This window comes from Pagrus pagrus, assembly GCF_965226575.1.
Source record: "Pagrus pagrus genome assembly, chromosome: 16".
NCBI classification, from domain to species: Eukaryota; Metazoa; Chordata; class Actinopteri; order Spariformes; family Sparidae; genus Pagrus; species Pagrus pagrus.
The window spans coordinates 4,166,275-4,178,787 of NC_140200.1; the positions used below are offsets into that span (position 1 = coordinate 4,166,275).

Here is a 12,513-nt window from a genome sequence, read left to right on the forward strand (position 1 = left end):
CATTCTGCTGTACAATACAGGTTTGACATGAGAAGTTTGCAGATGTTTCATCCTCACTCAATTAAGATGTGACTCAGTATTACTAATGAGGAAAGATGCCAAGGTATGTTGGAAAAATGCTTCATTTTTCTCTGATTTAGCTGATTTTCATATTTCAAGATGCATCATGAACTCATTACTTCTCATATTCCCCATCAGACATTGCACATTACTTCCCTTTACGAAGCCAGAGACGAGGTGAACCCTACAGGAAGCTGACGCTGGACTTGATAAGACGATTCTGCGGGTTAGACTTTCACTTTGCGTCGCGTTTTGATTTTGTCGCTGCTCTCACCGCTCAGGACACCGAGTGAAAGAGCACAGAAGTGTCAGCGATCACATGGAAACGTGTTCAGAGTCACAGTTCGATGTCACCGTCACAGCCACATGCTCTTCTGACGAAACAATGTTCACTGCAGCGTGCACGTAAACGCAATGTTCCCATCCAGTAGCCATGGATGCATACGTATGTGCAACATGCATTATTAATCGATTTTCCATACCTTGTTTGTCCAGTTGTTACGCACATGACCCATTCAGGATCAGGCCGACTGAGCTCAGTGCTCGATGGACGGATGGAAACATCTCCAGCATCTAAAACAAGCTTTATATTTATTTTTTTCCCCATTGCGTATGTAATTAAAAGACCTTATGTCACTGCATCACACAGAAAATTCCCTTAATTGGTTTCTGGAGCATGTGCCCCTTACGTTTCTTTAGGCTGACTCAACTTGGCACGTTGTTTAGTTGTTTAGTGTAAAGCCATTGTGCAGTGTGAATGTGTGTTTGTCCTGATACAGCATCAGAGCTTACTGGTTCATATCACTGTTAAGTAGCCAGAGAGGTAACTGGAGTGGGGGATGTATCCACCTCAGTGGGTTCAATCTGTCCTCATTGGGCACACGCAGAACAAGCGCCATACCCCAACACACACACACACAGAGTATCAGGTAACAGCCCCTCAATAATTCAGCAGCCGCGAAGAGCGTCCCGAAGCAGCAACCAGATTCCTCCACCTGTTTTTGCAGCACATCTGAATATTAATGATCCGCAGACCGACACGACGAAAGAAGAGCGCAGCGTGCAGACGGACGGCGGACGAGGGAGAAGATACTTGTCAGAGATTTCGGGGAGAGATTGTTTGAGCTTGAATTTTTTGGGGGTAAAAACTGAGCGGTGGTAGGAAAAAATATATTTAGCAAGCGAATCGGTAGAATTGGTTTTGTGAAAAAGTCAAATGAACTAAACTAAAAGATGGAGCTTAAAATGTGCGCTGTAAAAAAAAGTTAAAATGTTTTTAAAAAGTGTCGGTAGGTTATTGCCATGAGTTGACGGTCACCATTTTGGCTCTTGAACATATAAAATATACACTTATAATTTGAGTGAAAACAAACCAGAAATATATTTCTAACGAATAAATAGGCAACTCTTAACTCTTAATAATCTTAAATGATGGACAGAACTCGCCATGAAGACACAACAACAACAACAAAAGGGTAGAATTGAGACTTGTTTTTACTTTGACTTTCAACGTTAGTACAAAAATGTAATAAAGAACAGTGAATACAAATAGAACCATAAATATGTGTGCGCTCTGCACTTCACATTGTAACAGGTGGAGATTAACCGACCATTTTTTGTGTTATGAGTTTAATCAGATTGTGCAGATTTTTGGCACTTCAGCATCCCGTATGTTGTTTGTTTGGTAATGAGTCCTGTTGGTGGCGTGAATGGAACAGAGAAGTAAGAATAATCGCTTTAGCATCTTTTTGTAGCTGCTCTTTACCCCATCTTAAGACAGTGTTTCATTCCGTCAACCCATTATCCTTCCTCCCTTTCATTTAACCTCAATGTTACCCCCATTTTCAATACAGGCCTGTGTTTGTTTCTGGCCACTATCACCTCCTCTCCAACATGTCCCGCTGTCTCTGTATCAGTAGTCCATGGTGTGCAGCTGGTTCTTCCTATCCGACTTCCCCTGCACTGCTGTAGGGAGCAGCGGCAGATTCAGGTCCGCCACCCGGCGCTGGAGAGATGAACGTAACTGAACTGAGTTTCTCTTTGCTCCATTCATCCCTGCTCCTGCCGTCCCTCTCTCCCCTCCTCCTCCTCCTCCGCCTCCTGCCGCCGACAGATCTCGTCTCTTGCCCCTCTCCTGCCTGAGGCTCTTAATGACTAAAGTATGCTGTCTCTGCGAGGGGAAGGCGGGAGGTTTGGACCCGTTCACCAGGAGTCCTGGAGGTCCGGGCCGGGTCAACCCTACCCATGTCATCTTCCTGCCGCGTCCGTCTTTTAGCCCCACGTTGCGCAGTCGGGGCAGCGGGGCGGCGGGTGACGTCTGCGTCCTCTCCGTGGCGCCCAGGTGGTCTCTGTCTGAGGAGTGTGCGGTGTGTGTGTCGGCCTCCAGGAGCATCCTGGGAGAGATGCCGTTCTTCTCCGAGGAGTAAAATGTCTGCAGCTTCTCCAGACGCTCGTTGATGCTCAGGTGATGAGAGTGGTCATCCTGGTGGCGGCTGTCGTGGAAGCAGTCTGACCCCGGGTCTGCGGCGCCGTCTGACTGAGTCGTCCTGAGCAGGTGTGTGTGTCGGATCGGTCTCGACGTGCTGCCGTCTCTGATTGGCTCGGCGGGGACTTGGCAAGGTGCAGAGTCGCAGAGTTGAGATGCGGAGGTTTTAGGAGGTGAAAGATGGACGAGTTCCCTGTCTCCGAACACAGACACTGGAACACACACACACACACACAGATACATGATAGTGTGTCACGCTGTATGTGGTGCAGCATTTGTTTTCTATAAACCCTTACCTTCAGGAAACAGCGTCTCTCTGGTGTCCAAGGTGATGGCGATTTCCTCATCAGTGGCCGCATCCTCTGCAGAGAGACGGACGGGGGAGGGGGAGGGAAGGCGAGGGGGTATCGAGGGGGAGGCAGAGTGAGGAAGCTGCGGCAGAGACGGAGACGGGGGACGGTTCTCGGCGTCCTCTCTGTGGTCCTTTCTGTGCAGGTCCTCGGGCCTCTTCCTGTTGCTCTGACACTCAGTTGTCTGCTGGGCTCTCAGAGGCCGGCTGGACTGCTTCGAGCTTTTCTCATTGGTCGGTTCATTCTGACAACAAATAGTGGTTAGTTGTCAGGAGCCCCGACAATGTTTTTCTGTTGTCAGCCTCTCAGGTAATAAAGACTGTTGTCAAGTAGTAACTCTTTAACCTTTTAGTATAAGATCAGTGTATGTACCTCGACAGAGGGGTAACAAAATATCAGGATGCCACGGTGCAGTATTTTGGCACCATCCACAACGTTTGACGAAAATAACGGTTGTAAAGTGTGTCGAACTAAAGTTGTCTGCTTGGTGGAAACGAGGCTTGATACAGCCACAGCACCTCCTCTGCTTATACACACCTGACTGGATTATTTGCACAAGCAAACAAGCCTACAGCATCTGGCTGAGTGCAAGAAAAAAACTATGAACTGTCCTAACTACCATCTGTCTACTAAAAACATAAAGTAGCACACTGTTGCACCGGATGGCATCTTAGTTCATCACCAGGAACAAGGGCACTGTAGTTTATTTTCAATCCTACACACATCTGTAAAAAAAACTGACTTGTGGACCAAATGTGTATTAATCCACGGCTGAAAATAGTGCCCAAGAAACGCTCCATTTACTTCTGTTTGAGTAACTCTTGCTAAAAACTACAGTGCGCAGCTGGTTCAGGAACCCACAGAGCCTTTTTTAAAAATAAAACTAGATATTTTTGATAAAGACTGGGCAGAGGAAGTGTGAGAGACAAACTAAATCATCGTTGGTCTCAGTCTTTTTTGGGATTTGTTGACAATAAAAATATAGAATAACTATAAAACTATTATTCTAACATCTCTAAATGATTGTTTTATTTGTGTTCGTGATGTCACTGACATAATTACCTGTTGCTGAGCCTTTGATTCAGCGTTGCTCCGCTCTCTCCATGTATTCTTGCTTGGAAGACTCCAGTCGTTGCTCTCTAGCTTCTGCCAGATCAACAATGGTTAGCCGTTAAAACTTTACAGCAGAACATGAGAACGATGGTATTTATACTGTCACACTGATCCAGAAGTTTGTTACTGGCATCAGAAAACGTTGTGTTTATGAGTACTTCAGTTAATGCTGGACTGTGTGTGTGTGTGGGTGCTTGAAAATGAGGTGTGAACCTTGCTGGCCTTGGCTCCTTTCTGGCTCCTGCTGAGCTTGTTGAGCAGCAGGTGATATGAGGCCATGATGGTCGAGGGTCGGTTGGTGGTGAGTGTGTGCATGATCTCAGAGAGCGAGTAGCCCAGCGTCTCCGTCATGTACGCCAGCACGGACGAGTTGAGATCCTCCGGACACAGCCTGGGAAACAATGTGTGAGAGAGAGAGGGATGGAAAAAACTGGAACAAATTGTTCGTAGTCATTAAGGATTTGTTGGTGAGGAATGACCAGGAAACTGTACGACTTTGGTTTGACGATTTTTTTAACTGGGAGAAGAACAGAGCCGGAACGGTTCATGCTTCATTCATGTGGATTCTCAGAAAATGCATTGTTGCCAGGAGGAGCCATACATGATTGCATTTCCACACTGCGTAAAGTGATAAAAGCCTTTTAGTCATGCTATATTATACAAAGCTGTTACCCTACTGACCACAAAAATTTTCATTTTGTTAGAAAACTCACAGTGATTTGCTTCTTGGTTCTGTTGCCCACATTATAATGTTTGCTGCAGAACTTTCCCCGAGGAGACACACTGGGCCTCTGTGGCCCAGTGTGCTCTCATGGCACAAAGAGACAAAGTACAAGTAGTGCAATGCAATAAATTAAAAAAGAAAATGTGAAGATTCTTCTTTTTGTTTTTACTGTATAAAAATTGGTAAATTCAGCAACATATATTATTTAAACTATGTCAATTTATTACATCTCCAGTTGCTTTCTGGTGTGTTTGTTGGCGATGTCACACAGTATATCAGTTTACCTGTTTTTATGAGAGAGTGCGTGCAGTGGTTTCTTGGCATATCCCTCGTTGATCCATCTCTCCTCCATCGCAGCTCGGACGCTGGGTCTCTTCGCCGGGTCGGGCTCCAGGAGAGACAGCACAAAAGCTGCTGCGCCTAAATCAGGAGCATGTATGAAGCAGTGTTTTTTTAATTTTCTGCCTTTGGTTTGGTCTCAACGTTTTAACGTCTTTCAGCTCATTATTTTGGTTTTCTGGCTCCCAACTTTACTGTTTCGTTTCTCACCGCTCTCAAAACTCTAAAACCCCGCTGTATGCTCACTGTTTGCCCAGAACCAAACGGTAGATGGATGTGTTGGTGAACACTGTGGAGCATTTAGAGGATAAAGAGCCAAGTATTTCCCTCAAGAGTTGGTTGAGACCAAAAAACAAAGCTAAAAGGAGAAGATTTGCCAGGGTGCTGATGCCCCCAAGAGGCCAGAAAATCAGTTATTGCAGGTTTAAAAGCTGTAATCACAGGTCAAACAATACCTGCATGAGCATCAGTGAAGACCGCACGGTCTATATTCTAAGCTCAAGCAACAACTCTCGTGTTTTATGAATTCAACTCAAATGTGCTTGGAAGAATTGCGCTAAATGATGCGTCGCAATACCTCATATTCACCCACACACTGATGGCCATACAAGGCCTTGGCCTGATCATCTGGGGCAGTTTTGGGTTAGTCTCGTGTGGTTTAAGGGCCCTTAGTCAAGCAGACTGGTTTTAAGATCAGACCACCAACCAAGCCAATCCTTGCCTGGCTGAAATGAACCAAACTAAAAAGAAGCCATTGTTACACAACTACTCCAGACTGCCAGGCTGATGTCACTCAGTGTGACTCCACTGAAACTGTATCGGAGCCGACAGCATGGAGAGAGGCAGGATTTCCCTGCAGGACAACCGATTCAGCCTGTCAGCCTGACAGCCAAGAGGGGTTGATAGTTTGACTCCAGATGGGCGTTCCTGATAAGCTCCATGGTCTGGAGGAGTGGACGGGTTCGAACAAGGCGGCTGAACAAGACTTTTCCATTCTATCGGCCGCTATCAGTTGCCTCGCTTTCGATGACAGAGCCGAAGCAGCTCGTCTCAGTCAAGGTCGACTCAGTTTGTTTCTTACTGATAAAAAACAAATGCACCATCTGTTGACTGAATCTGTAATGTGTGGAATAATGGTCTCTGAAGACGCTCAGTTTGTTTGCAGCGATAAAAGTCGAAGATAACATTAAAAATCATACATTTGAAGACGACAAACTCACGACAAGAAAGAACAAATGAATGAGCGAACTAAATTACGGGCGGTTCAGTGTGACAAGAGTTACTGTGGCAATAAAAAAAAAAAGAAAGTGGAAGCAGAGTTTGAAAAACAGCCCCATTTAGAGGCGGGATACAGCCTGGAAGTTAATGTCGATGTCTCAGATGCCCGCCTGGGCAGCGATACAGCCACTAATCTGATCTTGTCACAGATTCAGAGCATCAGAGCTGTACTGGCTTCGCCCTCAGTAACAGGAGCTATGTTTGTTTGTGGTGACATGGCGCCATGACAGAGCGTAATGGGGTGACTATGTGTTTGAGAGAGAGAGAGACCGAAATAGAGAAAAACAGAGACACTAAGGCAACTGTGTACTTGTGTACTAGAAGTAAGAAATAAGTGAAACATTTTTTTCCTTCAGTTTTTCTTTTTCATGACTCAGAAGACTGGATCCCAGTTTGTGTTGACAAGGAGTCATTTACAAAAAAGCTGGACACTAATTTCTCACAATTAACATTAATGCAAGCTGACAACGACACGTCCAATCTTTTCCAAATGGAAATCCAATCGTTGCTCATTTGGACTACTTTCATTTTATCCCTCGGGTTTGAAAATGTTCAACCAAATTCTGCATCACGTCTGTAAAATGAGACAGCGGCGTCGGAGAGGGAGGAGTGGATCAAAAGTTGCAATCAAACTCCTGCACACTGTCTAACTTGCCAAAATACATGTATTTACCAGGTTTGACTACTAAACCATTTCGCCTGATGAAGCTGGAGCACTGAAACGTTGCAAATAAAAGCATTTTTGCAAGTTAGACAGGTGCAGGAGTTTTGTTTGCAACCCTTCTTTTCTTTCATGTGATTTCTCACATTTCTCAACACATTTACCTTCTTTAACGAAGCACATGCACTCGAGGATTTACCTTTGCTGACATCACTCGGGATGCTGCTGATCTCTCCGTTCACCATCTTCTGGTGCAGCTGTTTGATGTTGAAGGGCTCGACAGTGAAGGGCAGAGTCCCTGTGAGCATTGCAAACATACTCACACCTCTGCACAACACAAGCAGAATGTGAAGAAACATAAACACATTTACAAGATGCATACAAAGAAATTGCAATCTGTAATTTGTTTCAAACCACAGGGGAAACTCAAAAAAAAAAAAACACTCTCGGCTGTGATGGAGGCGACAGGGACAGCAGGCCTCTTCCACACACACACACACACACACACACACACACACACACACACTGAGACTTCATCACTTACACGGACCAGACGTCAACTTTGGGTCCATACTTCCTGTGAGCGAGCAGCTCGGGGGCAGCGTAGGCAGGACTTCCACACTGGGTGTTGAGGAGCTCCAGAGACAGAGATTCAGCCTTCAGAGTGTTGCTCAGGCCAAAGTCTGTGTGAAACATCATCATTTTAACAGCGCAGCACATGTACAGATGGACTAGATGGCTAAGACAGGTTCTGCCATACTGATCCGAGGGTCAGATGTCATTGGAGGACGTCAACATACCCACAATCTTGATGTTGTTGTGCTCGTCCAGCAGGAAGTTTTCAATCTTTAAATCTCTGCAAGAGAGAAGCAGAGAGAGGGCCGCTAGGAAAGAAAAGCAGATTGTGGTATTTTCACGAGCTCTGTCCTTAATCCTACAAGAATTTTTAAAGTGATTTTTTCCTCACAGGCGAATGTTTTGGAGCCATTCGCTTGACAGACAATATGGTGGTTGGTCAATTTAAGAAGTCCTCAATGTGTGTTGGCCTTACAAAGCTTTTTCTGTATATTTATGGACAACCAGATGAGATGGGACCAGACTGGACCCACAGAAGCAAAGGAAAACCAAAAGCTAAATCTGGGTTTGGGTAGAGCTCAAGCTTTAAAAAACACTGGTAAAAAATAGTTTTATTTGCAAGTTCTCTGGATGAACATTTAATGGTAATTTGGGGATTTGTTTCTTTTGGACCTATCATGATTTCCAAATCAAGCCAAACGTTCATTGAAGCGAAGCTCTTCTTGACTCACTCACCCTTCTGCAGCAAAGTAATATCTCTGTGTTCACCTGGAAAAGTTGCTCGATTCCCCCTGAAAGTACCCCAGCCTCACCACCAACCACACGGCCTGCTCTGAAACTACCGAGCTAAATGAAAATCTGCGGTCGGGAGAGAGAGAGAGATCCCCTATAAACTACAGCCTGGGAATCAGCCATGTTCCTTTCATCTGCCTTCATCTAACCAACAGACACTCCGGGTCTCAAAAATCCAGAAAACACTGCTCACACAACCCCAGAAAAGTTCAAAAGACAGATGGGGGGAAGCAAGAGAGGAAAAAAGAGCAAGAAAGAGCGAGAGCAGACATTGTCATAAAGGAGAAAATGTATGTGGTAAACCTACTGGATGTGGGTGGCATGAGGTGCATTTAAGTGCAAATTTTCCATTTATTTCCAGTTTAATCATCTCTGTGTGGGACTGTGGCGCAGAGTGTGAGCGCCAGCGAGTGTGTGTGAGCACGTGGGTGTGTGTTTGTGTGTGTGTGTGACAGAGAGAGGTGCTATTGAAGGGTTGGGAGCGATGTCGTTGAGGGACTTCATTAGAGAGGAAGTCCATGATGTTGTGATGATGTGTGAATCATGGCGCCGGCGCAGGATGATGAGGTCATTGCCTGGTAATCACATTCCCACCTTCAGACGAGCCAAGGTCTTAAACCAAAGCCCAGCGCTGTGCATATTGTGTGTGCATGTGTGTGTGTGTGTGTGTGGGTATTGGGTCTCTAACACCTACACATACTAAAATGCCACTAAAATAACACTCTCAACTCCCACGCTGCACTCGGCCATATACAGTATTGCCTTTTCTTCCAGCGTTTCCTCTTCTGTAGGCTGTTAATGCCCTGAAAACTACCTCGTGTATGTGAAACTACAAAATCTGACCTTAACATCCACCATGCAACAAACAGCTACTGTGTGCAGGTACATTTGGCTTTCTCACCGTACTGGACAGTGACAGTAGCTCAAGGTGAGAGAAAACATCCTACATCACATGCTTTTGATTGGATGAGCGTTACACTAGCTCAGTCAGGATGATTTTAGTAATCTGCATACGAAAATATACAGATATCTGAGTGAAAACTGCTAAATTTATTAGAAAAGTGATTTTTTTTTTTTGGCTACCATTGTTTCAACAGGTTAAGGACCTGATCCGCAGCCATTTAATGTTGGGACAATGGTTATATAGATGTCTTAAAACTTTCCTTCAATCAGTTTTGGCCCACTTAAAAGTTTGTGTGACCTAAGAATGATTAAAGTTCAGTATTTATATATGCATATCTAGGGTCAGCAGAGAGTTATCTTAGCTAAGAATAAAGCCTGGAAACAAGGAAACAGCTAGCCTGACTCAGTCCAAAGGAAACATAGGTCAGACTAACAGCACCTCTAAAGCTGAGAAGTTGACAGGTTATATCATATTTGTTGTTTAAAAATGACAATTTGTGGATTTATCGGGGGTTATGTGCCAGATTATTTCTTGGACGGGTGATGGCAGATGTCACTAATACATGCAGAAGTGCTGCACGTTGTGTGTGTGTGTGTGTGTGTAGTCTCACCTGTGCACGATGCCGTGTTTGTGCAGGTGATCCACTGCAGACAGGATCTGACGAGTGTAGCGTCGCACCTCCCTCTCCTCCAGCCTCTTCCTCTCACAGATCCTGTCCATCAGGTCTCCTCCGGCACACAGCTCCATGGCCATGTAGTAGCTGTTCTCTGTCTCCAGAGTCTGACACACACACACACACACACACACACAGTTATTCATGTGCATGTGTCATAGACAGGTTTATTAAATAGATGCAGATATATGATAATCTTTTAATTAACATGCAGTGTTGGTAATGGACCTACATTTGAGCAGGTGCAGTGTAGTCAGTGTAAAAGCACGTCTAAAGGCGTGAATATGAACACCTGTGTTTATATTTTTAGTTTTCTACCTCCAGCAGGACGACGATGTGAGGATGTCGGATCATCTGATGAATCCGAGGTTCTCTCTTCATGTTCTTCAACACGTATGAGTCCTGCCGAGCTTTCTTCTTGTCAATCACTTTGATGGCCACCTATACACACAAGTGCACACACGCAAAAGTATGTTTTTTGCCTTAATTCATCAGAGGAAAGTCAAATGAGAACCATTATAGCCACATTTCCACCACAGGTACTTTCCCCAGGGACTTTGACCCTTCGGGGACATTATGTTAACTCCCTGCTTGGGGTGGCACTTTCCAGAAGTACATGAACATTTCTGTTGGTCCAATATTTGCATGGGGGAAACACAGACAACAACAGGCTGATGGGAAACTTTTAGTTCCTGGGACTAAAATTTCTGGGGTACTTTAGGTGAAGTGATCTTAAAACCAATTTCCCCACAAGATAACAAGGACGGCATAAAATTTAAATTCCTAAAAGGTGATATTGAAACGATCCAGCTTGTTCAGGGGACTACAGTTTGTCTCAGAAACCCAATCAGGTGGAAACCGGGTTGTGAATGGCAGTACGTGGTTGGTAAGATCCAGTGTGGTGTTTTGTTATTTGGTTCGAAATTAATCCTGAAGTCTCCAACAGCGTGTGTTTAAATATTTGCAGACTTGACCTCCACAGGCCTGGTACCTGCAGAGGGTAACAGGGGTTAAGAGGAGCAAACACCCCCGGAGATGAGTTTGGTCGTTGCTATGGCGACCAGGTCAGAGACTCAGTGACCGATGAAAGAAAGTCTCACACACACACACACACACACACCCTGCCTAAACAAAGTATGAAACAATTAAAACATACAAACATCAGCATCAACATCACATGTGCTAAATTATTTGTGTAATATAAATATAGAAACTATCAGAACACAAATCAGAACTGCGCTCCATGTAAAATTAGTTTCATTTATGTCTTTACTAGTATCATAAAAGGACGACAACAACATTTTGTTGAACTTGTCATGTAAAATGACAATAAATGAATCTTGTACCTTGAAAAGAATCATGTTTACATGTCGTTTAAATACCTTTAAGAGTCATGGTGACAAAATAATTGAATGACAGATGAGTCTGCCTGTGTTTTTTTTCCTACACATCGCAAGAATAATAACAGGCCACTGCCTTCTTAAACCCAGTCTAATGATCGGTTACAAGTTCACAAGTTGTAAAACGTGTAATCATAATCTTGTATGTGTGTGATCTTTCTCACGGCCGATGTGCCACCCTCACAGTCTGAGGCGTCTGTCCTCATGTCTCCTCACTCTCACACTCAAATCAGAGAGAAAGCACCGACCTTTTCCCCCGTGCCGATGTGAAGCCCCTCCATCACTTTGGCAAACGACCCCTTGTTGATCATCTTCCCCACCAGATAGGACCCCACCCTTTTGGAGTGGGGGAAGCTTCGCAGCAGCTCCCTGGGGACCTTCAGGGAGGGCAGAGCCGGCCGCTCTCGGCCCAGCCCCGTGGCTTCCCACTGGGACACGCCGCGCTCTCCTTCGCCCCTTCCCTCCGCCACCATGTCCTCCGGGGCGGGCTTCACTGCTGCAGCTGGCATCCTGGACAGGGCCCGGGCCCCATGTGGCCACCTCTCACACACACAAAAGCCCAAAACAGGACAGCCTACGTACAGCACACATACTTACACACACAGATACACATAAACACACACACTGGTTGATCGGAGGAAGAAAAAAATCCGTCTTCAGGAGCAGGTGCGTGTCCTCGACCGTTGTCCTCCCACTCTGGGGACGGTATATCCTTTATTCCAGACTGGTGAAAGATTCCTCTTTTCTTCTTTGTTATTTTACCTTTCACCAAAATCAAGTGCCGCAAAGTGTCTCAATCCAACCGTGCAGCATGCAACACATTAGCTTCTCTCTCCTTCCCTCGCTCCGTCTCTCTCTGCCGGTTAGTGGATGATTAACTGTTGTGCTCTCAGGTCAGCTCCAGTGATGAGGAGGACATTCTACACCGTAATTACCCCCCCACTGCACACACCGGAGGCACACAGACACTCACAGCCACACAGTAACCATTCAAACTTACTTCCTTGGGGTTCTCTTTAAAATCTTATTTTCATATCCTGTCTATTTTAGTTTGTTTTAGTTCACTGGGAAGACATATCAGGGTTGTTGTGATGCACTCATGTGGACTGGGAACGAATGAGAGGCGAGATGGATAAGTGAACATCAGCTGAAGACTTA

At 45.1% G+C, this 12,513-nt stretch overlaps 1 protein-coding gene across 1 annotated transcript in view; it reads right to left on the reverse strand.

Annotated features, from left to right (window-relative positions):
• Window positions 1-1,536: 1,536 nt before the first annotated feature.
• LOC311271488 (uncharacterized protein) overlaps window positions 1,537-12,513 on the reverse strand; it is a 107,988-nt gene continuing 97,011 nt past the window's right edge. The window contains exons 4-13 of the mRNA XM_084377181.1: window positions 10,274-10,396; window positions 9,893-10,062; window positions 7,811-7,866; window positions 7,555-7,693; window positions 7,210-7,337; window positions 5,017-5,152; window positions 4,222-4,399; window positions 3,958-4,041; window positions 2,842-3,139; window positions 1,537-2,757 (exon numbers count right to left, since the gene is read on the reverse strand). Coding sequence (XP_084233307.1) covers window positions 1,973-2,757; window positions 2,842-3,139; window positions 3,958-4,041; window positions 4,222-4,399; window positions 5,017-5,152; window positions 7,210-7,337; window positions 7,555-7,693; window positions 7,811-7,866; window positions 9,893-10,062; window positions 10,274-10,396 — 2,097 coding nt within the window. The 3' untranslated portion in view covers window positions 1,537-1,972. The remainder of the gene's footprint in view (window positions 2,758-2,841; window positions 3,140-3,957; window positions 4,042-4,221; window positions 4,400-5,016; window positions 5,153-7,209; window positions 7,338-7,554; window positions 7,694-7,810; window positions 7,867-9,892; window positions 10,063-10,273; window positions 10,397-12,513) is intronic.